Source organism: Ascaphus truei, chromosome 5 (assembly GCF_040206685.1).
Source record: "Ascaphus truei isolate aAscTru1 chromosome 5, aAscTru1.hap1, whole genome shotgun sequence".
Classification (NCBI taxonomy): domain Eukaryota; kingdom Metazoa; phylum Chordata; class Amphibia; order Anura; family Ascaphidae; genus Ascaphus; species Ascaphus truei.
The window spans coordinates 177,238,220-177,261,045 of NC_134487.1; the positions used below are offsets into that span (position 1 = coordinate 177,238,220).

At 44.9% G+C, this 22,826-nt stretch overlaps 1 protein-coding gene across 2 annotated transcripts in view; it reads right to left on the reverse strand.

Annotated features, from left to right (window-relative positions):
- The window catches only part of LOC142495614 (glutamine--fructose-6-phosphate aminotransferase [isomerizing] 1), a 38,378-nt gene extending 19,533 nt beyond the window's left edge, over positions 1-18,845 (reverse strand). For both annotated transcript variants that reach the window (XM_075601306.1, XM_075601305.1), the window contains exons 1-4: positions 18,645-18,845; positions 4,307-4,414; positions 3,179-3,286; positions 846-971 (exon numbers count right to left, since the gene is read on the reverse strand). In XM_075601306.1, coding sequence (XP_075457421.1) covers positions 846-971; positions 3,179-3,286; positions 4,307-4,414; positions 18,645-18,651 — 349 coding nt within the window. In that variant the 5' untranslated portion in view covers positions 18,652-18,845. The remainder of the gene's footprint in view (positions 1-845; positions 972-3,178; positions 3,287-4,306; positions 4,415-18,644) is intronic.
- Between the last annotated feature and the right edge of the window lie 3,981 nt (positions 18,846-22,826).

Genomic DNA, 22,826 nt, shown 5'->3' on the forward strand with positions numbered 1-22,826 from the left:
ATTCAGCAATAATAACTCCATAGCACGAATGTTTACAACAAATTAATTTGAGGAAATCCAGGGCCATGTTTGAGTTCTTATGGTAATTAAAGTTACTTCCCCCTTTTCTCCCTACCCTCTAACTTCCACACAATGTTTTATAAATGATTAACAATTGGTGATTTTGTATTTATATAAAAAACTTCAACTTAATCAATTGATGGTTGTGGCGCTTTTAATATTTTTTATATTGATCAGAAAAATGTTTAAAATACTCTGTTTTTTAATCACCATTCAGCTTTGTGGAATATTTTGGAGCCTTCTAAATGTCAGCTTTCTCCAGCAGTTCAAGCAGTATCCTACATGTGTGGTTTTTTTTTAATAAATCGGTTCTGTACTATGAGAAAATACTTGTAGCATTAAAAAAAAAAAAGTTTTAAAGACATTTTGAATGTTTCTAATGTAGGAAGCATTTCCAAAGTGACAGCCCCCTTCCCCCTCTGATAGGCTCTGGCTCTTGAAACCCGCCCTCTCTCTAGCAGTGCACCAATTATATCTAGTAACTGCCCAGTCAATCATATTCCAGGACTACATTGCCCACAATGCTGTGCAAGAAATGAATTAATCAACCCGGAGCATGCGATCTATTACAGGAGAACGGATCGATCTGCAGCTTGGCTATCACTTGTCAGTGTGCAGATTGTATTGATGCACATACTGTATTGAATTAAAATTTTAAAAATATTTTTTTTCCCTCCCAAACGGCAGCTTGAACGCGAGACAACGGTTGGTGCCGTGTGCGATGGAGGAAGCAGTTCCGCATGGAGCTGTACACTGCACGGTGGTCACAGAAGGGGCCGGCATACCGTTGGTTTTGTCAGAGCGCTGTGGGTGGCTGTTAACTGGGCTTGGCTCGCCGTGCGTGGCCCAGCGAGTGTGAGCAATACCGAGGTGCACCTCAAATTCAATGTCCAGATCCAGGTCCTGCTGCTCTGAAACGCAACAAGAACAGAACGGGGGGGTAAGCGATGAAACAGATCTTACATCTACCCCCACGGCTGCCATTTACCCGAAAATCCGTCTTTCTTTGTCCTTTCTTTTGCACACTACAGCATGGGTGGCTAACTCCAGTCCTCAACGGCCACCAATATGTCAGGTTTTCGGGTTATCCCTGCTTCAGCACAAGTGGCTCAATCATAATGACTAAACCACCGATTGAGTCACCTGTGCTGAAGCAGGGACATCCTGAAAACCTGACCTATTGGTGGCCGTTGAGGACTGGAGATGGCTATCCCTACACTACAGTATATAGTCTTCTTGTCTTCCCCGTGTTCCTGCAATAAAAGGCATTTAATGACCAGTAACATGAAGTGGAAGGAGACAGGACCCATTTAGAAGTGATGAATTGACTACAGGTTTTGCAGCAGATCTCTTCAGAGCTACACCATTACAGAACGGGGGGAAAGCAACAACAAAAACAATGCAGTTAACAATTGTAACATCAACAGAAAAAGTACATTTGTAGCAGTGGGAGGGTGGTATCTTTAACCGCTAATAATGAATGGGGGGGGGGGGGGGGAAGAAGGGGGACATATTAAAGACAAAAAATGCACATTAAAACAACTTCACTCAGGAAGGCAAATGATTCATTATCAGATTATCCAACCATGCTAAAGGTTAGCTCTCGAAGTTCCCCTTTTTTGGCCCAATTTACTTTTTTATCCTGCTCCCATGCTCCGTTAGGTAGCCTGCATGGGTTTTGGACTGCACTTGGGAGCTGAAAAAAAGACATTTGACTACATTGCAGTGTTTTTGTTGGAAAACAAAATTGGCAGAGCGTTTGGACTCGGCTAATAGAGCAGAAAGTGTTATATTTCACGTCATTAGCGAGACTGAACAGAAACTTTCCGTTAAAGCTCCACGTGTACAGCTCGGGAATAATTTAACTCCTTCGGTGACGGAGGTCCCAAGACACGAACCGGCGTCATTAAAATCAAAGAGTTATATATTCTGATAGAAAGTGAGTGCTGCCGACAGAGAATCTCATGATGTAAACCAAATCTAAAATACAACTAACATAAAAGCCAAGCAATTATACATAGTTCATCCCAACTCTTAGCTAAATGAGGATGGCAAAATTGTATAATTATCTCAGATATACAGCGGCGACAAATAGTTTGGGAACCCCGATGCTAATTACAGAAATGCCATAGTTTTTCCATGATAACCTTCTTGAATCAAAACCAGGTCTTTTCTTACATAGCCAATAGGCTTTATATTAAACAATTCCGTGTCTTTGAAAACAAAATGATGTATGAATTGAAGACAAAACTATAAGTAATTAAGTCAGGGTATGTGCAAATGTAAGTGAGATCCTGGCATTATCAGCTAAATTTAAGGGGATAACAACAATCGGGTGTATCTAGTGTAAATTTGGGAGGTTCCACCCTATAAAAAAATAAAAAAGGTCAGAAACTTTGTGGGTTTCATCTTCACCATTGTTTGTGGAAACATGTCATGTCACGATCAAAAGAAATCTGAGGACCTCAGAAAAGCTTTTATTGGTGTTCATCAATCTGGAAAGGGTTATAAAACCATTTCTAATGATTTGGGGCACTGTCAGACAGATAGTCAACCAAGCACTTAGAATTTTGCAGGCCCGATAAGTCCCTTCCTTTAAGAACGTCTAATCTAATTTTGATGCCTGATGTATAGGGAGATAGTGATTTCAACACTGTCACATGGAAAGCAGACACTGGGATATGAACTGTGTTCACCAATTTAAAAGGCAGGGACATTACTACTGAATTACTCAGTCAGGCCTACATCCTGGGAGATACCTCCAACAGATTGAAGTGGTTATTCTGATTGTCATTGTCAACAGTGCTTGGACCGTAACATTCAAGTATCTATTTTTAAGCAACACCATGTTCTTTTCTGAGGATTTCCCCCAAAAATTCAGATAATGTATTATTTCTAAGATGAATCTAAGCATTAGTAGCCATACTAATTCTGGAGAAATGAAGTTCTCTTGTAGGTTTTTCGAAATCTCGTAGGTTACTTCTGCTTGTAGAAGCCTATGCTATTTCGAAATCTCTGTGCACCATCAATTAATCCATGAAGCTCCCGTAATGTTGGTCCCCCAAAAAGGCATTACAAACTACAACCAAACTCCAAAGAAGAATCTAGTAACACGTACTGTAGATGGCTTCATCCAAGGCTTTCACTTTCCCCTTCCTCTTGATGAGCTCGATTTGGCCAGTGTTGTTCTCCCAGTTCTTCTCATTCCCACCATCTATACCAACGCCTAAAATAAAAACCAAAACCAGAAGAATGTCAGATTGTGTGTTCTATTCCCCTAACCTGGGCATACAGCGTTTTCTACCCGATACTACGGCATGATGTAGGAAGGAAAATCAGATACAAAAGAGTTTCCCCAAATTCTCCCTGGATGTATTATACTTCAAGTGTTCATTATGTATTGGTTTACCAACCTGGGATGGAGGGGGTTGAGGGGGAGGGGTTGGCTTAGGGTACTTAAAAGGTGGAGGATACACAAAAAGTGTTGGGGGGAGAAAATGACAAACAGGAAGGCCGGTTTAATGCATCAATAACCAAATTAAATATTCTGCATTATTTCCAATGGCATATTTTAGGGAAACAATCTGAAAAACATGGATGAGGGTTCCAAAGGAAACACAAAAACCAAAAATACTGCTTTTGGGTCTCCGGTGTAAAGAATTTAGAAAACACTAGGCTATAGAAACTACCATATTTAGAACTGGGTTGGGGGCACCATCTTGCTGTAATCCCATGATATCTTGTCACCAAATAGGAGGCAAGTTCTAGTAACCTTTTCAACCAAATCAGGGTCTGAACAGTACATTGCAAGTTAATAAACTAATCTCCCACATAAATGGTGGATATATGGGACAATCTATGATATGCTTATCTATGATAAACTGGGGGGACAGGGTTGCTATATTAAAACAGTTTGAGGCAAAGTGCACAAATCAAGACCCTAAATCTCAAAAACACAGAATATCAAAGACCCCATACCTGTCATACCATAGTCCGACTAATTCACCTCAACTCACCCTTGTGTGTGGGTTATTGTCACCTTTTAAAACTCAACCATGTACATATAACAATGTAGGAACTTGCTAAATAAAAATCGAGAAAATTATTTTAAAAATGAACCATTTGAGAAATCCTAAATTAACTAAACTCATTTCCACTAATTTGGCCACACATCACATTGGGATCACCTGTAGCCTCCATTCTTAGGGGTAACTTCTAAGTACTCCAAAATTGGGTTGTTACTCACCTGCAGAATCATATCCTCTGTACTCCAACCTCTGAAGGCCCTTGATAAGTCTCTCCAAGATCTCCAGCCGCGTGCGGGGAACGTGGTAGTTGAGGTAAGCAAATATTCCTGTGGAGAAAGAAAAATAAGTGTCGTGTTAGGTTCACACGGATAGTAGCTGTAGAGTTCAAGCGATCCAAACTGGTCCTTAAGGAACCAAAATTCTTTAGTAGTTGTAATGTGACGGAACTATATCACGGTAACATTAAAAAAAAACTTGCAAGCCTTTTCTTGGCTCATGTAAAGGAGAACACTTGAGTGGTCTCAAAACCTAAGAGCATTGGATAAGTGGGGCCCACTTACTTACCAATTCACAAATTACCAAGACTAGTGATCGTCTACTGAAAGACTATGGAGGTGTTTCTAACACAAATAGGAAGAACGTCTTCACTTAACGTGACACGAAGGCAGTGATTGCAAGAATTATGACTTGGTTTCAAAATGAGGTTTATAGACATATCCGAGATCCATATCCATAAATGGTTATTAGCAGGACAGACAAGACAGTTAAAGGTATATTTCTCAATGCCAATCATGTTGGAAGTGAAAAGGTGGCATGTTGAACTACAAAAAAAATATACTTCTTTGTACGCTATATGATCTACACTGCACTACGAATTGAGTAGTCTGTATACCTCCATCGCACATGGTGAAGTATTGGAAGTTGTTAAAGAACAACTGAAAACCAGACTACTCTTTAGAGTTACATTTTTTAAATTTGAGCTTCCAAAAGCATTATGTTGACTACAAATTATTTATTTTCTTTTCGAATGTAGTTTTTATTTTAAATTTGATTTTTTTAATCATGATGGGGGCCAATGTGTCCCCCTGCCACATTAGATGCCAATCTAATGCATTTATCATGGCCATCTTAACATGGGGTAGATATATAGATTACCTGTTCTATATCTGGCAGGGGAGAGTTGACAGTTTGTTAGAATTCCAACAGAGCCTCAATCACCTTCACAAGACAATTTCCTTTACAATAGTTTTGAGTAGATTAACTTCCTGGAACAAGGATTGAGGACACATCTATATGTGAAGCCAATTTATTATAACAGGGGTGCCCACCATGGAGTCCGCCAAGCCTTTTGTGGGTGCCCGCGACTGCCTTTGAAAGAAGCTATGTTCTAGGTATGGCATTTAAAATAAAGACATACAAATAAAGACATACAATACAATTTACAAGATAAGCAGAGACTCGTAGATTGTGCCATGTTTACATCTCGGACCTGGATCTCCGTCTTTTTTTGACTGGGGGGATAAATTAATCGCAATTCAGATAGGCAGAGTTTTTCTGAGAGACCAACATAAACCACTAGGGGGTTGCACTGCAGGCCTCCAGCCCAAGGGGGTGGGTGTGTGTGTATTGGTTGGTGCCTGCCACTCTTCTGAACTCGCAAGTGTGCCCTTGGGTAGTAAAAGGTTTGGGACCCATGGATTATAACATATCTACAGGCTGTAGTTTCCACCCGCAGCCCTTGAAAGAGGGGCTACCAAAGAGTCAATACATGAGATTGCAAATGAAGTCTATGAAAAACGTACCAGGAAGATCCAAAAATTCTCTAGAGATTTAAAAATCTCATCTGTTGCAAAGAGCTTAATTGGAGGCTGAATGAATGCCTAGAGACCCTATTTAATCAAATGTCTAAGGGATAGACATGCAAACAAGTACCTGTTGTGACAACACACGAAAACGCACAAAAAGGCAACACATAATCAACACATTTTGGTGTGGTTGGTTGCAAGTGGACTTGTAGATCGCAGAAACCTTCAGAAAAATCACTGATGGCGTATAAGAGAGGATTTGCCACATACTGAATCTACAGTGTCATGGTTCCCGAAAGTTAAAGGTTATGTTACCATGTGGGAGATGTGTACAATGTAATAGTGTAATTCATGGGGAATAGTTTGTTCACCCAATGACTGGCAATTGCCAAACATCTTTTGTAATCTTTATCAAGTACCCTTGTGGATTTATCTAGGTGAGTGAAACTACAAGACCATTATGTAAATGTATTTGTGAGTATAAAAGTAGGCCAAGGAATAAGGATGAGAAATCTCCAGTGACTAAGCATTTCGCAAGTCAGCTTCAGGCCATTGACTGGATAGTTGCCAAGAGGGGGCGGATATGGGGAATATAATATTGTTTTGAAAGAAAATGTGAATGACACAGGATTTATACAATGAATGCCTTGTCTCCCCAGGGTATGAATGAGGAAAGGGACATTACATGTTACCTAATTTACAGTCATCTTGAAATGATGAGCAGTCCTCATGAGCTTGTCTCCATTAGGTTACTTATTGTAAGGTTAAGGAATATATGGGTATCTCAACATCTAATCAGCCTGCAACACTACAGGATATTACATGGATTGTGGGATTGTGTATTGATGTATCTGATGGGATTCTTTCACTTAATCTCCCCTGTACACAGCAGGGCAACTTGAATTTTCTGCTGTTGAATGTAATCTACTATACCGCGCTGGCGATACTTGCACATGACATCAGTTACCATGTCACGCTAACAGGAGGAGGGAGCGGCCGCCCAGAGGGAACTCAATCTCCATCTTCTATTTAAATCAATTGAGATGTTTTTTTCCTCCTCTCGAGAAAGCGTTGTTTCCTGAAACATTGAGTTCAGGTGCGTCAGCCCTTTTTGTATTGTTTGTATACTTTTCTGATAACAGGAGTATTGTAGTACGAGATGCGTTTGTTACTGGATATTGCATTCAATGCATGACCTTTAGGGGGGGGAAAAAAAAAAGTATAAAAGCCTTTTAATCCGAGTGGTGTGTCAGACTACATATTGTGATTGGCGTTTTTCCCCCATCTCTGTCCAGTTAATAAGGAGTAGTGTGGTTCAGTGAGTAAAGACATAGGGGCCTATGCAGAGAGCAGCGAATTTTAAAAATGGCGAGTTTAATAAAAAGTAGCTTTTTTGGAGAGTTTTATTCTCCATATGCAGAAATGTGCGAATTCTGCTATGTTTAACATGAATGCGTGTGGCAAGTTTAAATTGGCGAGATGCGCGCTGCAGAAATGTGTTAAAAAAAAATCGCGCCTTTTTTTTCCCTTTGCTATGGCCGCGAGCGGCAGCTTCTTGCCAACTTTTCCTGGCGAGGAAAAAAGGAGACAATCGCGCCATTTTATTGGCGCGAACAGCCGCTAGATGCCGTTCGCGCCTCTCTGCATAAGGATATTTTTAAAACTGGCGAGATGAAGGTTCTCGCCAGCCGCGAGGCGAGTTTTAGAAATAGAAAAACAAAATTGGCGCGTTTTTCGTAACTCGCCATTTTCTGCGCGATTTTCTCCAAAAAATGGCGAGTTTTGAAATAGCGCTGCTCTCTGCATAGGCCCCATAGACTCTAAACAATGACACAGAGGAAACTGGTTCCATTCCGTGTGTCAGCTCCTTGTGACCTTGAGCAAGCCACTATCTCCCTGTGCCTCAGGCACCAAAATCATAGATTGTAAACTCATCTGGACGGGGACTGTCTGTATGAAATGTGTACTGCGCACTATACTGTACTAGTGAGGTGTTTTGAGTGCCATTGTCTTAAAAGTGCAATATGAAATAAGAGTTATTATGAAGTAGGTCAGATACATGAAGATCAGCAAAACTACCAAAAATCGACAAAAAGGACTAAAGACTACTACTTCCCAGAGTAAATGGGAAAGTAACTATAAATAAACCAAGAACAGAGGCTTCTTGTAGTACAGGTTTTCTGGGGTACTGTCACAATAAAGTGACATAGTAGATACCTGCATTACATGGAAACATGCTATAGTCATCTCTAATGGCAGCTAATTATTAATACAGGCTGGCCCACATTCATAGATCAACCCTGCTCAAATATTACTACAGACCTCACATACAAATATCCTGCTCTAAAAGATTGATTGCTTATTGCCCAACTTAAAAAGGTGGAATGAACCCTAAGCCCTTTAATATCTTTCCAACTACCAACGAGCACAAATTGACCAATAAAAATCTGTGATCCTATGGATTTCTAGGAGTTATGGGATATTTCGAGAAATATTAGGATCAGGGCAGAGATTCTTCCAGGGAACAACAATCTAGAGCAGGGGTGGGCAACTGCAGTTCTCAAGTGCCACCAAGCGCTATTGTCAGGTTTTCAGGATATCCCGCTTCAGCACAGGTTGCGCAATCAGTGGCTGAGTCTTCGAGGACTGGAGTTGCCTACCCATGATCTAGAGCAGGCCTGCAAAACTCCAGTCCTCGAGGGCCGCAAACAGGCCAGATTTTCAGGATTTCCCTACTTCAGCACAGCTGGTTCAATTAGTGGCTCAGTCATACTGAGCCAGCTGTGCTGAAGTAGGGATATACCAAAACCCTGGCCTGTTTGCGGCCCTTGAGGACAAGAGTTGTGGAGGCCTGCTCTAGAGACTGGTGCTAGTGCGTGAGTCAATGGCTGGGACCAGTGGTTTAAAATAAACATTGTTGGATAAAGCATGCAGCTATGGCAATCAAAGGTAATCTTTATAGCACAGCAGGAGCTCTGCCAGATTTAACATGCCCCATTGATATTTAGGAATAAAAAAAGCCATTCAGTAGGCCTCAGAACCCTAATTTCAAGATATCCCAGGAAACAAGCGTTCCTTTTTGGATACGAGGCGAGGGTGTCTCCATGCTTATAATGCACCCTTTCAAGCTTCTTACCAAACACATTTTAAGTGTGTGAGCCAACTTTCCAGCTTCCATTTCAATACGGTATAACACCTTAAAGCTATAAATGGCACATAGGTTCCTTACAGCCAAGGATAAACCATTGGCCAATGATGTAGGCACTGGAGTCGTTTTAACCACTATACATCTATAAGGAAATCTCACTCTGATCTTACACAAAACTTCTTCAGGGGGCATCTGTACCCTTTCCTAGATTGTAAGCCCATTGGGGCAGGGCCCCGCTTACTTTGTGTGACAATATGTTAAGGTTTGTTATTTCACCGACTTTAGTCTTCCAGCCCCTTCGTACTACACTACAGACTATGTTGGCGCGTTACAAATAAATGATAAACTACATTATATTATCAATTTCCAAAAAAAAGCCAACATTAACCAGAAGTATTTATGCCATAATCCTAGCCAGGTATAAGAAATATTACGCCCATACTCAAAGTACAGTCCTTAACTACAGCCAATGGACGGCTTTACTGCAGGTCGTCCAGGATTGTTAGGAAGTAAATTCAAATAAAAGAGCTTCAAAAGTAAACAATGGTCGAAAAGATGTTGCCAGCGGAGTTCAATTTGCATTAATCAAATATTATTTTCTATTACGTTGAAGAAGGCTGCCACCCTCAGATACACCATTTCAATTAGGAATCTCCCTTAAACATAGCTGTGTAAATGAATAGAAGCGGAGTGTATACGGAGGACAGGGAATTAAACGTGTGCGCGTTGGTGAACCCTACAGACATACGGAAGACATGACGTAGAGACTGGCTGCTTGGTGTATTGGAAGTGTCGTTTCACACGCATCATTAAACATGGTCTGTCCTCTACCCCTCCCGCACCAAAGACATGGGGTGCCCCCTTTAGTGTTCAATGCATGTCACGTATCCGCAGCATTGCAGGGATTGGTCCATCATTGCTGCCGAAGCAGCCTGCAACAAATAGACACAGCAATGCAGGGCAGGCCATGGTGGCAGCAGTCGTTAAAAAAGGTCAATTCAATCACAATTAAGCTCATCTTGAAATACATTCACGCCTCCTCCTTAAAAAGGGATGGACCAGCTAACACTTGACTAAGAACAATTGATTAATCACAGGTATTGAAAGTGTTGTATTAAGGAATTTTGGCCAAGTGGTTTGCCCTGGAGAGACAGGCGTGTCAATTCAGGTGTGTATTGGCAAAAGTTACAGTGGTTCTGCTCAGCTGTGGCAGTTTCAGGTCAGACATAAGGATTGTATGGATCAAGTTTTCCTCATTAAAAAAAACGTTAAACAGTAACACATAATCGTGGGGTGACAACAATATAAGACACTTTAGGAGCCCGACAGTTTTAGGAGCCAGTGTTTTGTTAGGGACACACACACACGATTAGTAAATGCTAGAGGGGACGGCTGCTTTAATATAAAAGTCAAATTCTGGCTTTAAAAAAAAAAAAAAAAGGAGCAATAACCCCATCAACATGTCATGGTCATTAGTACAATTAGTTCTAGTTCAGACTGTCCCTTAAACACTGCTATGAAAATGCTTACAAATTAACTTTGTGCCCAAGGTAGGAGATAAAAGGACCGAGGTCACAAGAAGTCTGGGATACTGTACTTGGAAATGTATTGAAAAACACTGATTGCCTATTACACTGGTACTCAAAGTGGTACGTAAAATAAAAATATACTTTAAAAAATATATGCAGCCTTTGATTACCTTTATTGAAAACGAATTAACCCAAGCTAACAATTAGCTATTCTGTGATCGATCCGCAAAGATCCTGCTTCCCAGGGTTCACTAACTGGCTGCCTTTCAGTTTCAATCAATCCTTCAGTCAGTGTAACTCAGCAACTACAATGTATTCTAATATTACCAAGGTAACATTATCTATTGTTACAGTTTGCAGCTCAAACTGCTGGGAATATTGATCACAAACTGGAAAGTGTTGAAAGTGTTGAATTTTGAGTTGGGGGCGGCGGGGGGGGGGAGGGAGAAAGAGAAATGTAAGTATTATCTAAAAGTACAAAAGTGATTACAACAACAACAAAAAACCATGTAGGATATTGCATGGATTGCTCATTTAAATAGACACTTTGAACAAACACACTCTTCCAGTAAAGACAGTCTCTCCACGGCTTAAATTGTGCAACAGATCGCATGCCTTAATCTATTAATTGGTTCCCAACCGGTGATTCATGGACCAAGATATCCTGTACTATTAGTCACAGAGTATTATAGTTTTGTATACCGACAGCTACCAAGAGCTGTCTTTATCGGACCATACTATAGATATAGTTAAAACAGCAATTGCCCCCTCCCCCCATAAGAATGTCAGTATATTGCCCCTCTCACCATGTCCTGTAAAAATAAAGAGACAGGATTTTCTTAATCTCTAGGTTCTGAAGTTATCATGGGAACATTTACACTGCATTGGGATCTTTGGGGAGATCCATTGTAAAATCCAGGACAATTACTATTTCAAACGCTTATATTTCCTGACAAGGAGAATTCAATTTTTAAAATAACAACAGCGTTGCAAACTAAGGCAGCGCTTATAGTGCCGGCGACGCTGACGCCAGGCTGCGGCTGCTGGAGAAATCAAATTGAGATGACATCCAGCGATCGCGACCAAACCGTCGCTATAGGCCCAGCCTAACTGCGATCAGCACAAAACATTTGCTTTATTAACTGGAAGTACCAAAATTAACTAATTGCAGGGAAATGTTTAATAGATTAAATACACAAACTAAATCTGTAGACTAAATTACTATTACAAGTTTACATTTTCTTTTACCCATTATCTGGGACTTGGCCTTCAAATACTTTGGGTATTAAAAAGTTAAAACAATTTGGTAGCATGCCATCAGAAAAAGCAACTTAATTCATATAATCAACTAATGTTCTGGGTTCCCCTGGGAACGGCTTTCACTATAACACAACTAAAATGCCAAATGGAATTTAATTTTCCTGTACGCCAATTGAAAAGTCACCTACAAAGAACCATGAACTTCCAATACACACTTGAACTTATGACGTGTGTGTGTGACCCATAAAATGAAGTGACTTCACACGGAGGTTTGTGTGACAAATGATCGAGATGCAGTATATATGGAGACCATTTGTGTATCACCACCGCACCCGACGTTTCAATGCCACAAACACAGAAACGTGTAGGATTGCGATGAAAGAAACCAAAACAATCACATTTCAAAGGCCAAAGAGAGTCTCACTGCGTTGTGACAACTCCTCCTTGTCACCTGGCACTGCTGCTGTACGAGCATAGGATACCCATTGCACAAGCCGTGACTGATATGAACTGCCCTACCTGGAACGGAGCAAACTATGCCAAATGCCAATGAAACAGGTTTTCAGCGTTTTTCCCCCTGGCGTCAGCTTTATGCAGCACAGGGGCCTTATGGAAGTTAATAATAATACTAATAATAGCATGTTCTTGTATAGCGCTGCTAGTTGTACGCAGCGCTTTACAGAGACATTTTGCAGGCACAGGTCCCTGTGGAGCTTCTATAGCAATCTATTTTTTGGCGCCTGAGGCACAGGGAAATAAAGTGACTTGCCCAAGGTCACAAGGAGCCGACACCGGGAATTGAACCAGGGTCCCCTGCTTCAAACTCTCAGTGCCAGTCAGTGTCTTTACTCACTGATCCACTCCTTCTCCTTAAATGAGCAGGAGGAGCAGCACTTAAGTGTCGCAATAGCTGCAGATCTTTCAACCTCTCTATTAAAGCCGTCGCTGCTCATAGTGAAGAGGCCAACATGTAATGGGAAAGTCCACTTTGTCCGAAGTCGTCGGGTTAGGGTTGTTTTCGGACGAATGTGGTTATCGATTTGAAATTGGGCTATTCCCCCTAAAAAAAACAGCCTGAAAAGGACACTTCTATAGAATAAGACGCTTCGAATAAGCTTTTTAAGCAAGGGTTTGTCTTACATAAAAATCTAAATAATAATAAAAAAAAAACCCATCTAAAACCCAAACACGCAAGAAAAGCAACAATGAAGGTTTACTGTGCTGGGGGCAGATTAAATAACATAAATAGCGGTCAATGTTAAATCAAAGTGAATGATACTGTAAAAAGAGGGACATACATCCCAGTTGCCACATTGCACTAGTGGGGGGGGGGTGGGGGGGGAGGAAGAGATTAGAGAGATGTGTCGGCTACCCACTTCCAGTTCGGGAGAGCGCACGTCTCATAGGGAGCGTGTCTAAGGTCTTGGCCATGTTTAGCACTTGCTGGCGGAAGCGTGCTGACGCGCGCTCCCGCTCAGCACTGTGCCCCTACAGCCGCAATTAGAGCGGCTTTAGTAGGGGCTCAAGTAGGGGCGCAAGTCTTAGGGGAATTTTAAATTTCCCCGCTTGCCGGCGCGACAGGCCGGTCACGTGAGCGGTTCGCCCAATGAGGGCGAGCCAGCTCCGTGACGTCACTGGCCCGCCCCCGGCCAGTGACGCGCCCACCCCCGGCCCGCCCCCTGACAGTGCGTGCGGTAAGCAACCGCAAGGCCAGCTCAGCACGCCAGCAGGGAACATGGCCGAGGCCTAACTCTGCCCCCAGACCTCATGCAGTCTTTGCCTCCCACTCTCCAATGAGGATGTCTCTGCCCGCATCAACCAGCTCACTGAGTGGCAGTGACGTGACCTGCCAACCACCACTGCTGCAGCTTACAGCACACCAGATCCAGCATTAACGTCACTGGGGAGCGCTGTGGCGATTGGCAGGACAGTCATCACTGCACACAGCTGGGAAATTTTAGACGCCCGGGATACACACACAAAAAAAATTGTTAAATCATTCACCCACTCAATGTCCAAATCCAGCCTCATACCTATTAATTTCAGAATCACCATATACATTTCTTGATAATTCTGATTAAATAAAAGGTGCCAAACCGCCACAAAAATACATGGAAATGTATTTCCAGCTCAGGTGAGCGAGATAACATTTCCATTGACATATCACATAACCCATCTTTTATTAAATGATCAAGAGTATTTTTCTTCTGACCACGCTTAATGTAGATCTTTTAATGCTCCAAAATTGCACAAGAGGTGGAGCAGGTAAAGAACACTACTTGGTTTAAATCAATGATTCTCCTTTTGAGCATTAGCTTTGTCCGGAGCTTCATCAGTTTGTCAACAGACAACAATGTAAGACCACTAAACAAATAGGCACCAATAATCATTCCACTTGGTTGCTAAATATCTCTCCACCCATCTGAATTGAGCACTTGTTGACTAACAAACCAGCTTTAACATGTAGCTCAGGTATAGTCAGGTAATCAAGAATCAGGAACAAGGATGTAAATGTTTAAATGAATACCACAAGTCTTAAGTGAACCATGACCTAAATCAGCTATATGTGCTCACTCCCTCTTAAAGGGGCAGTCCCGCGCCTAGGTCCAAAGTGTATGAATGCTAGGGACATGTTATGGGGTCCCAATTAGACGATTTCCGTGCTTAGTATTTAACTAAATCTGACACCTATAAGTGTTTTTTTAATAAAAAAATGTTTTACTCAGTGTGGAAACACAGGCCTTGAGCAAATGCAATTTTTAATTAATTTCCAACAACATTAAAGCAGAAAAATATTTGCTTTGAGAACAGTTAGATTTGTTTAGGGAATTCAACTAGACTTCCCTTATTTACAAAAGGTTGTTTTGTGTCCGACTACGTGGCATTGCAACTAATGTGACACACACAGAAGAGAATTATGGCCCTTTAAAATTTATTTTAGGATAAAAGGGGGGGAAATACGAGCTTAATTTCCCCTAAATTTAAAAGCTGGATTCCTGCCCCCTGCACGCTTAGGTTTCAAGCACCCTTTCAGATACAAAGCACCACTGAACATATTTAAAACGCACACAAACACACACTCACAAGCTGATTAACAAGCACCACCCATATTTGGGAGTGTACCCATAAACCCATAAAAATCCCCTTTCTTCACCACTCCCCTGACATGGCACAGATGCAAATTGTACTACAGTCATTGATCTTCTGTCACAGTTTTGAAGCTGCAGACCTACTTGGCAACATTTAAAGTTTGTTTAATACGTATCAACCCCACATTAAATAAAGTTATAGTATGTAAAAAAAAGAAGTGACAAAACCCCTCCACTGTACAGCAACTAAAAAAAAAGATTATTTGTGAACACATTCACGTCTCACAGGTCTGAAACACTATTTTTCCCCATTATCTCTTGGCATACAGTGCTTCCGCTGCAGCCAGGGATTCTGGGAAACTACATGCAAATAAGCAGACAGTAATAAGTATAATAATTTGACATCTAAGCATAAAAATATATAATACACACTGCTTTCCCTGGAAGATCATTTTTGGGGGGAGGTTGGCAATGATGCAAATATTGCAATAGTCAAAGACCGAGTTGTAGCTCAGTTTCACAAACACACACACACACACACACACACACACACACACACACACACACACACACACACACACACACACACACACACACACACACGTTAAGTATGACTGCACTTCGAATTTTCTCTTGGAGCCCTGTATATTAGTGTTGTACAGGGTCCTAAAAGGTACCGGTAACCTGGGGAAAAAAAATAGGATTTGCTGGGTCGTTTTCACTTGCCTGCAGCGGAGGGTGAGGTGGACCACAGCGACATCCTGGTGGCGGTGGGAGCAGCGGCAGACATCCTTCAGGCGGTGGCATCATTCTTCAGCAGGTGGGAGCAGCAGAAGACGTCCTTCACAGCAGGTGTCGGTGGGAGCAGGGGAAGGTGACTATTGGAAGGGCAGAGCTCCTCCTAGACTGTCCAATAGTAACGCTCCTGCCACATGCTCCCCCGCTCCCACGGCTGTGAAGAACGTCTTTTGCTATTCCCATCGGCTGATGATGCCAGCGCCTGAAGGATGTCGCCCGTGGTCTTCCTCACCCTCAGCAGGTATGTTTTGTGCTGGTCTGCTCCTGCCGTTCTCCAAGAGGAGGACCGAGGGAGCAGAGCAGAACGGACATTAGCCGGCACCGGGTTCCAGCCCCATGGTGCTGGGTCCGGGTAATTTCCAGGTACTGGAAATAGTGCCGGGTATACCAGGTAATTTCCACGTACATCACTCCTGTATATCCACACTGTAGATGCAGCACAAACGCATTCCACCCCAGGAGGTGGCTGCAGAGATGGAATATAAATGAAATAAGCTACTGAACCAGTGCTAAAGAAATCACAACTTTGCCCCTTTCTTGGCCCAGCATCTTGCAGTATTATGAAGTGTGTAATGAGAAACAGACACAGTGTTACAAGGCAAAAGAGGATCCCCGCCTTCTTCTACTGTAAAACACAGGAGCTCACTACATGCAGAAAGGCTAAATATCTTTTCCAGAGTGTATATGGCTATGTATTTGTTTTAATGCAGATCGTAACTACCTCTGTGTGAGCAGTGAAAAAATAAATACACACACACACAGTAGAATAAATGTGTCTTTACTCGCTCAACTTTTTTTTCATTGAGGTCGAAACGTTGAACGAGTCAAAGACATTTATTGTACTGTACCAGTTGGTGTGTTTTTTTATTATTATTTTTATTTTTTACACCTTTCTATATAGTAGTTTAATACCTTACTAGTAGCAACTGCTCCAATCTTTGTTTATGGACAGATAAAAAAAACACTGTTAGCCGTGTGTTTTATTGGTGAATAAACACCTTTTTTGCTTTACTTTGTCTGGTGCGGAGAGTTTAAATCCTTCGGTTTTCCCTTTTTCTGCATGTACGTCAGGGCACACAATAACATACATATTCCAAGTTCCTTGCAATCGCCAATGCTTCAGAGTTTATTGTAGCCCGATCAACGTTTCGGCCCCAGCAGGGCCTTTGTCAACGTTGATCGGACTTCAATTAACTGAAGCATTGCTAACTGCATAGAATTTGGCCAATTTTGTATGTATATCTTTATTTATATAGCACCATACAGCAATAATACACTGAACATACTAATATAACACTAGGGGAATAAGCGCTGCAGACATGACAGCAACAATATGTAAGCGAGTCCCCACCCTGTAGATTATACAGTTTCCCATTTAGTCTATTGGTTTACTAAGCACCACTCTATTGGTTAGTTGGTTAGACGGTTGGTTGGAGTGTCCATCTATTGTGACATATATATATATATATATATATATATATTCCCATGCTTGGAGCAATACCAATTACAGATATTCAGTTAATAAAATGATCAGTTTCTGAAAGCTACTAAATGACCACGGACTATTAAACAATTATTAAAAGGCACAGAAATGAGGGATAGTAGAACAGCTTAAGGTCAATGCGTGCCATACAATAATACATACATTAATTAGTAAGAAGAGACGGGGGATGGGGGGGGGGGGGGAAATAGCTCAAAAGAAGATTTTGCTAATCGGTGTCGTCATATTAAACACATTATAACGTCTCCAGGACAATATATCACTGGGCAGAAGACCCGGGTATAAATGTATTATTAGGACATGGGGGGGCCAGAGAACAAGAGCGGAAACTCCGTGACGGGAAGCCAGCAGGCAGCGTGTCTTGGCCCAAGAGCTGACACTCAGTGAGTGATAGGGGGACACTGCACACGAGCTGACACAGTGAGTGGGGGACACATGAGCCGACAGTGAGTGATAGGGGGACAGACAGATGACACAGTGAGTGATAGGGGGACACTGCCCACACGAGATGACAGTGAGTGATGGGGGGACAGAGATGACACAGTGAGTGATAGGGGGGACACTGCACACACGAGATGACACAGTGAGTGATGGGGTGGATACTGCACACACGAGATGACACAGTGAGTGATGGGGGAGCAGAGATGACACAGTGAGTGATGGGGGGCAGAGATGACACAGTGAGTGATGGGGGGGCAGAGATGACACAGTGAGTGATGGGGGGCAGAGATGACACAGTGAGTGATGGGGGGGCAGAGATGACACAGTGAGTGATGGGTGGGGGGGGCAGAGATGACACAGTGAGTGATGGGGGGGCAGAGATGACACAGTGAGTGATGGGGGGGACAGAGATGACACAGTGAGTGATGGGGGGGCAGAGATGACACAGTGAGTGATGGGGGGGGCAGAGATGACACAGTGAGTGATGGGGGGGGCAGAGATGACACAGTGAGTGATGGGGGGGGCAGAGATGACACAGTGAGTGATGGGGGGGGCAGAGATGACACAGTGAGTGATGGGGGGGGCAGAGATGACACAGTGAGTGATGGGGGGGGGCAGAGATGACACAGTGAGTGATGGGGGGGGCAGAGATGACACAGTGAGTGATGGGGGGGGCAGAGATGACACAGTGAGTGATGGGGGGGGCAGAGATGAAACAGTGAGTGATAGGGGGACAGACAGATGACACAGTGAGTGATAGGGGGACACTGCACACACGAGATGACACAGTGAGTGATGGGGGGACAGAGATGACACAGTGAGTGATGGGTGGGGGGGGCAGAGATGACACAGTGAGTGATGGGGGGGGGACAGAGATGACACAGTGAGTGATGGGTGGGGACAGAGATGACACAGTGAGTGATGGGGGGGTGAGGGGACGACGACACTGGCGTGTGCGTCTTGGGATAGACCTCGCCGCACTCACCACACATGGTCGCAGCAGTTTCCTCTCGGTCCTGCCTTTCCTGTGGCTTGTCCTGCTCTGCTGTCCGGGGTACGCCTCACAGCGAATACATAGGGTCTCACCCGGACCGTGACGTCAAAACCGAGCCCCCCGTATTCCTAGCGCCCCATTGGCTGCCTCCCCTTCTGTCTCCCTATTGGGCGCACAGATTTCACGGCCCCGCCTCCTACCATGGCGGGCTTTCCGATTGGAACCCAGAGCTCCCGGCGAGCGCTCTTAATTGGCGGTCTGCCTCTAGTGGAGGGGGCGTGGCAACTGTTTGCAGCAGTGACGTGGCCGGATCCACCTGTCCAGCATTGACTCGGCAAAGGAACGGGGAGACACGTCAGTGGGCGTGGCTCGAATAGCGCTTAACCCTTTCGCATGTGTATCCCAGCAAATCTGGGAATACAGCAACAATGGAACCCTGTAAAGGCCCCAAACTATTATTTAGTCATCATTTTATAAGGCATGTATATTAAAAAGGAGCCCATGCAAATTGTTCTAATCCATATAAAAACATTTAACACAATTTTAAAAATTAACAAAAAAAATAATAATACACATACATATACATATACACACACATACAGTATGCATTGTTATACGAAAGAAGGATAGCTGTGTATTATATTGTGTTGGTCCTTTCCTCCATGTAGTAACTAAAGAGGGCAAGAGACAGAAGGTGGTATGATACCTTTTATTGGACCAACAAGTAGGTGATATTTTAGAAGCTCTCAAACCGCTCAGGGTCCTTATTCAGGTTTGGAAGAAATACAGAAATAAAATATATGGTTAGATTGTAAGCGCTTTGGACAGGGACTCCTTTTCTTAAATGGCACTTATGTCTGAACTTGAAGCATTTTTGTGTTATTTGTATTTGTTATTTATATGATTATGTCACGTGTATTACTGCTGTGAGGCACTATGCACATTAATGGCGCTATATAAATACATACATACATACATACATACATACATACATACATACATACATACATACATACATACATAGTTCGTAAGAGGGATAAGAAATGGATGTTATGAGAAAGTGGGAAATAAGATAAGGTAGAAACAGGTAGTGTGAAAATGAACAGTAGACATAGAAGGCTATTCTCTATTGAAATGCAAAAGCAGCCTAGACAGTAAGGAGGCATGAGGAGGGGGTGGTATTGTCCCATCAATTGTTCTATTCCACTCCCCCCTGATGTCTCCTTACTGTCTAGACCTTTTGCATTTCAATAGTGAATAGCCTTTTATCGCTCTGTTAATTTTTCACACTTGGCTACCTGTTTCTACCTTATCTTATTCCCACTTCCAAACAACATCCATTGCAACCAGATATCCCTCTTACATATACTGTATATTATTTTATTTCTGTATTTCTTTCATACCTGATCAAGGGTTGAAAGCTTGGAAAATATCAACTACTTCTTGGTACAATGAAAAAAAGGTATACCACCTTACTCTCCCTCCTTTGTTACTTTAGGGTGATTGGAATTCTCACTCATTATTACATGATCATATCAAATAAAAATACCACTTGTGAGCACATTCACATGTTTCAGACAGGTCTGCAACTCTGCCTTTCCCCATTATCTATTAGCATACAATGCTTCCACTGCAGCTAGGGATTCTGGGTAATGACAGTACTACCAGTGACCTTATGCTTCTCCATTTTATGCCTGCCGTATGATCATTTATATTATTTATGATCTTGATTAGCATTATAGTTGTCATTCTGTGTTTTATTATATAATGGCCATAATTCATTTTTGAAATGATAGCAATTACTAAAATTAAAATAGATAATTAATGATCATCACTATTTATAATCACACTTGCAAAGTCTCTCAATATGAGGCACCATTAATAATACATCATGAAAAGTACTGGGAGAGCGTGCAAAGAAAACCTGTTTTATTTGGTATTAAGATTTTCAGGGGTGGATCTCGGTCAGAGAGAATATCTGAACCTAAATTAAATCAGTGTTTATTAGCATTGTTTTAATGTAACCCAAATATGATAAATGAAAGCAGACAGGGCACATGGCTTAACAATGACTGCTTCCCAGTGCAACAATAATCATTGATTAAGATAAGTGTAACAGGATTGCCCCCGCCCTCTGGGAGATGTCATTGTTACCTGTACTCTCGCTGTGCTGTACCTGTGAGGCTTACAGGATTGCAGTGTCCGCCGATGTTAGTGGGGAAGACAGGACAGGCTTTCAGGCAATAGAGCTCTTTCTGGGTGCAGCGCCTCCATTCCCCGCAGGCCCCATCAGTGCTGGGTGTAGGGTTGCCAGGTGGCTTGTCCAAAAATGCTGGACACAATGGTAAGATATGCAACCCCACGCCCTCTGTATACATATAAAATATACCCCCATGCATACATAAAATATATCCCCACGCCCCCCAAATACATATACAAAATACCCCACCTCCCCAATAAAATTCAGACTTGCCTTGGGGATGGTGTCAGGTCGGGACTGTTGCTCATGGGGGGCCGGCGGCTGCAGAAAAGAGGGGGACACACAGTGGCTGCGGAGGGGGGGGGACCCACACACCGTGGCTGCGGAGGGGGGGGGACCCACACACCGTGGCTGCGGAGGGGGGGGGGGACCCACACACCGTGGCTGCGGAGGGGGGGGACCCACACACCGTGGCTGCGGAGGGGGGGGACCCACACACCGTGACTGCGGAGGGGGGGGGACCCACACACCGTGGCTGCGGAGGGGGGACGACCCACACACCGTGGCTGCGGAGGGGGGGGGGGGACCCAAACACCGTGGCTGCAGAGGGGGGGGACCGTCACACTGTGGCTGCGGAGGGGGGGGGACCCACACACCGGGGGGGACCCACACACCGTGGCTGCGGAGGGGGGGGGACCCACACACCGTGGCTGCGGAGGGGGGGGGACCCACACACCGTGGCTGCGGAGGGGGGGGACCCACACAACGTGGCTGCGGAGGGGGGGGACCCACACAACGTGGCTGCGGAGGGGGGGGACCGTCACACTGTGGCTGCGGAGGGGGGGGGACCCACACACCGTGGCTGCGGAGGGGGGGGATCCACACACCGTGGCTGCGGAGGGGGGGGACCCACACAACGTGGCTGCGGAGGGGGGGGACCCACACACCGTGGCTGCGGAGGGGGGGACCCAAACACACCGTGGCTGCGGAGGGGGGGAGGACCCACACACCGTGTCTGCGGAGGGGGGGGGGACCCACACACCGTGGCTGCGGAGGGGGGGGGACCCACACACCGTGGCTGCGGAGGGGGGGGACCCACACACCGTGGCTGCGGAGGGGGGGGGAACCCACACACCGTGGCTGCGGAGAGGGGGGGACCCACACACCGTGGCTGCGGAAGGGGGGGGGGGACCCACACACCGTGGCTGCGGAGGGGAGGGGACCCACACACCGTGGCTGCTGAGGGGGGGGGACCCACACACCGTGGCTGCGGAGGGGGGGGACCCACACACCGTGGCTGCGGATGGGGGGGTACCCACACACCGTAGCTGCGGAGGGGGGGACCCACACACCGTGGCTGCGGAGGGGGGGACGCACACACCGTGACTGCGGAGGGGGACGCACACACCGTGGCTGCGGAGGGGGGGGACCCACACCGTGGCTGCGGAGGGGGACGCACACACCGTGGCTGCGGAGGGGGGGACGCACACACCGTGGCTGCGGAGGGGGGGGGGACCCACACACCGTGGCTGCGGAGGGGGGGGGGACCCACACACCGTGGCTGCGGAGGGGGGGGGGGACCCACACACCGTGGCTGCGGAGGGGGGGGACCCACACACCGTGGCTGCGGAGGGGGGGGGACCCACACACCGTGGCTGCGGAGGGGGGGGGGACCCACACACCGTGGCTGCGGAGGGGGGGGGGGACCCACACACCGTGGCTGCGGAGGGGGGGGACCCACACACCGTGGCTGCGGAGGGGGGGACCCACACACCGTGGCTGCGGAGGGGGGGGGGGACCCACACACGTGGCTGCGGAGGGGGGGGGGACCCACACACCGTGGCTGCGGAGGGGGGGGGACCCACACACCGTGGCTGCGGAGGGGGGGGACCCACACACCGTGTCTGCGGAGGGGGGGGGGCCCACACACCGTGGCTGCGGAGGGGGGGGACCCACACCGTGGCTGCGGAGGG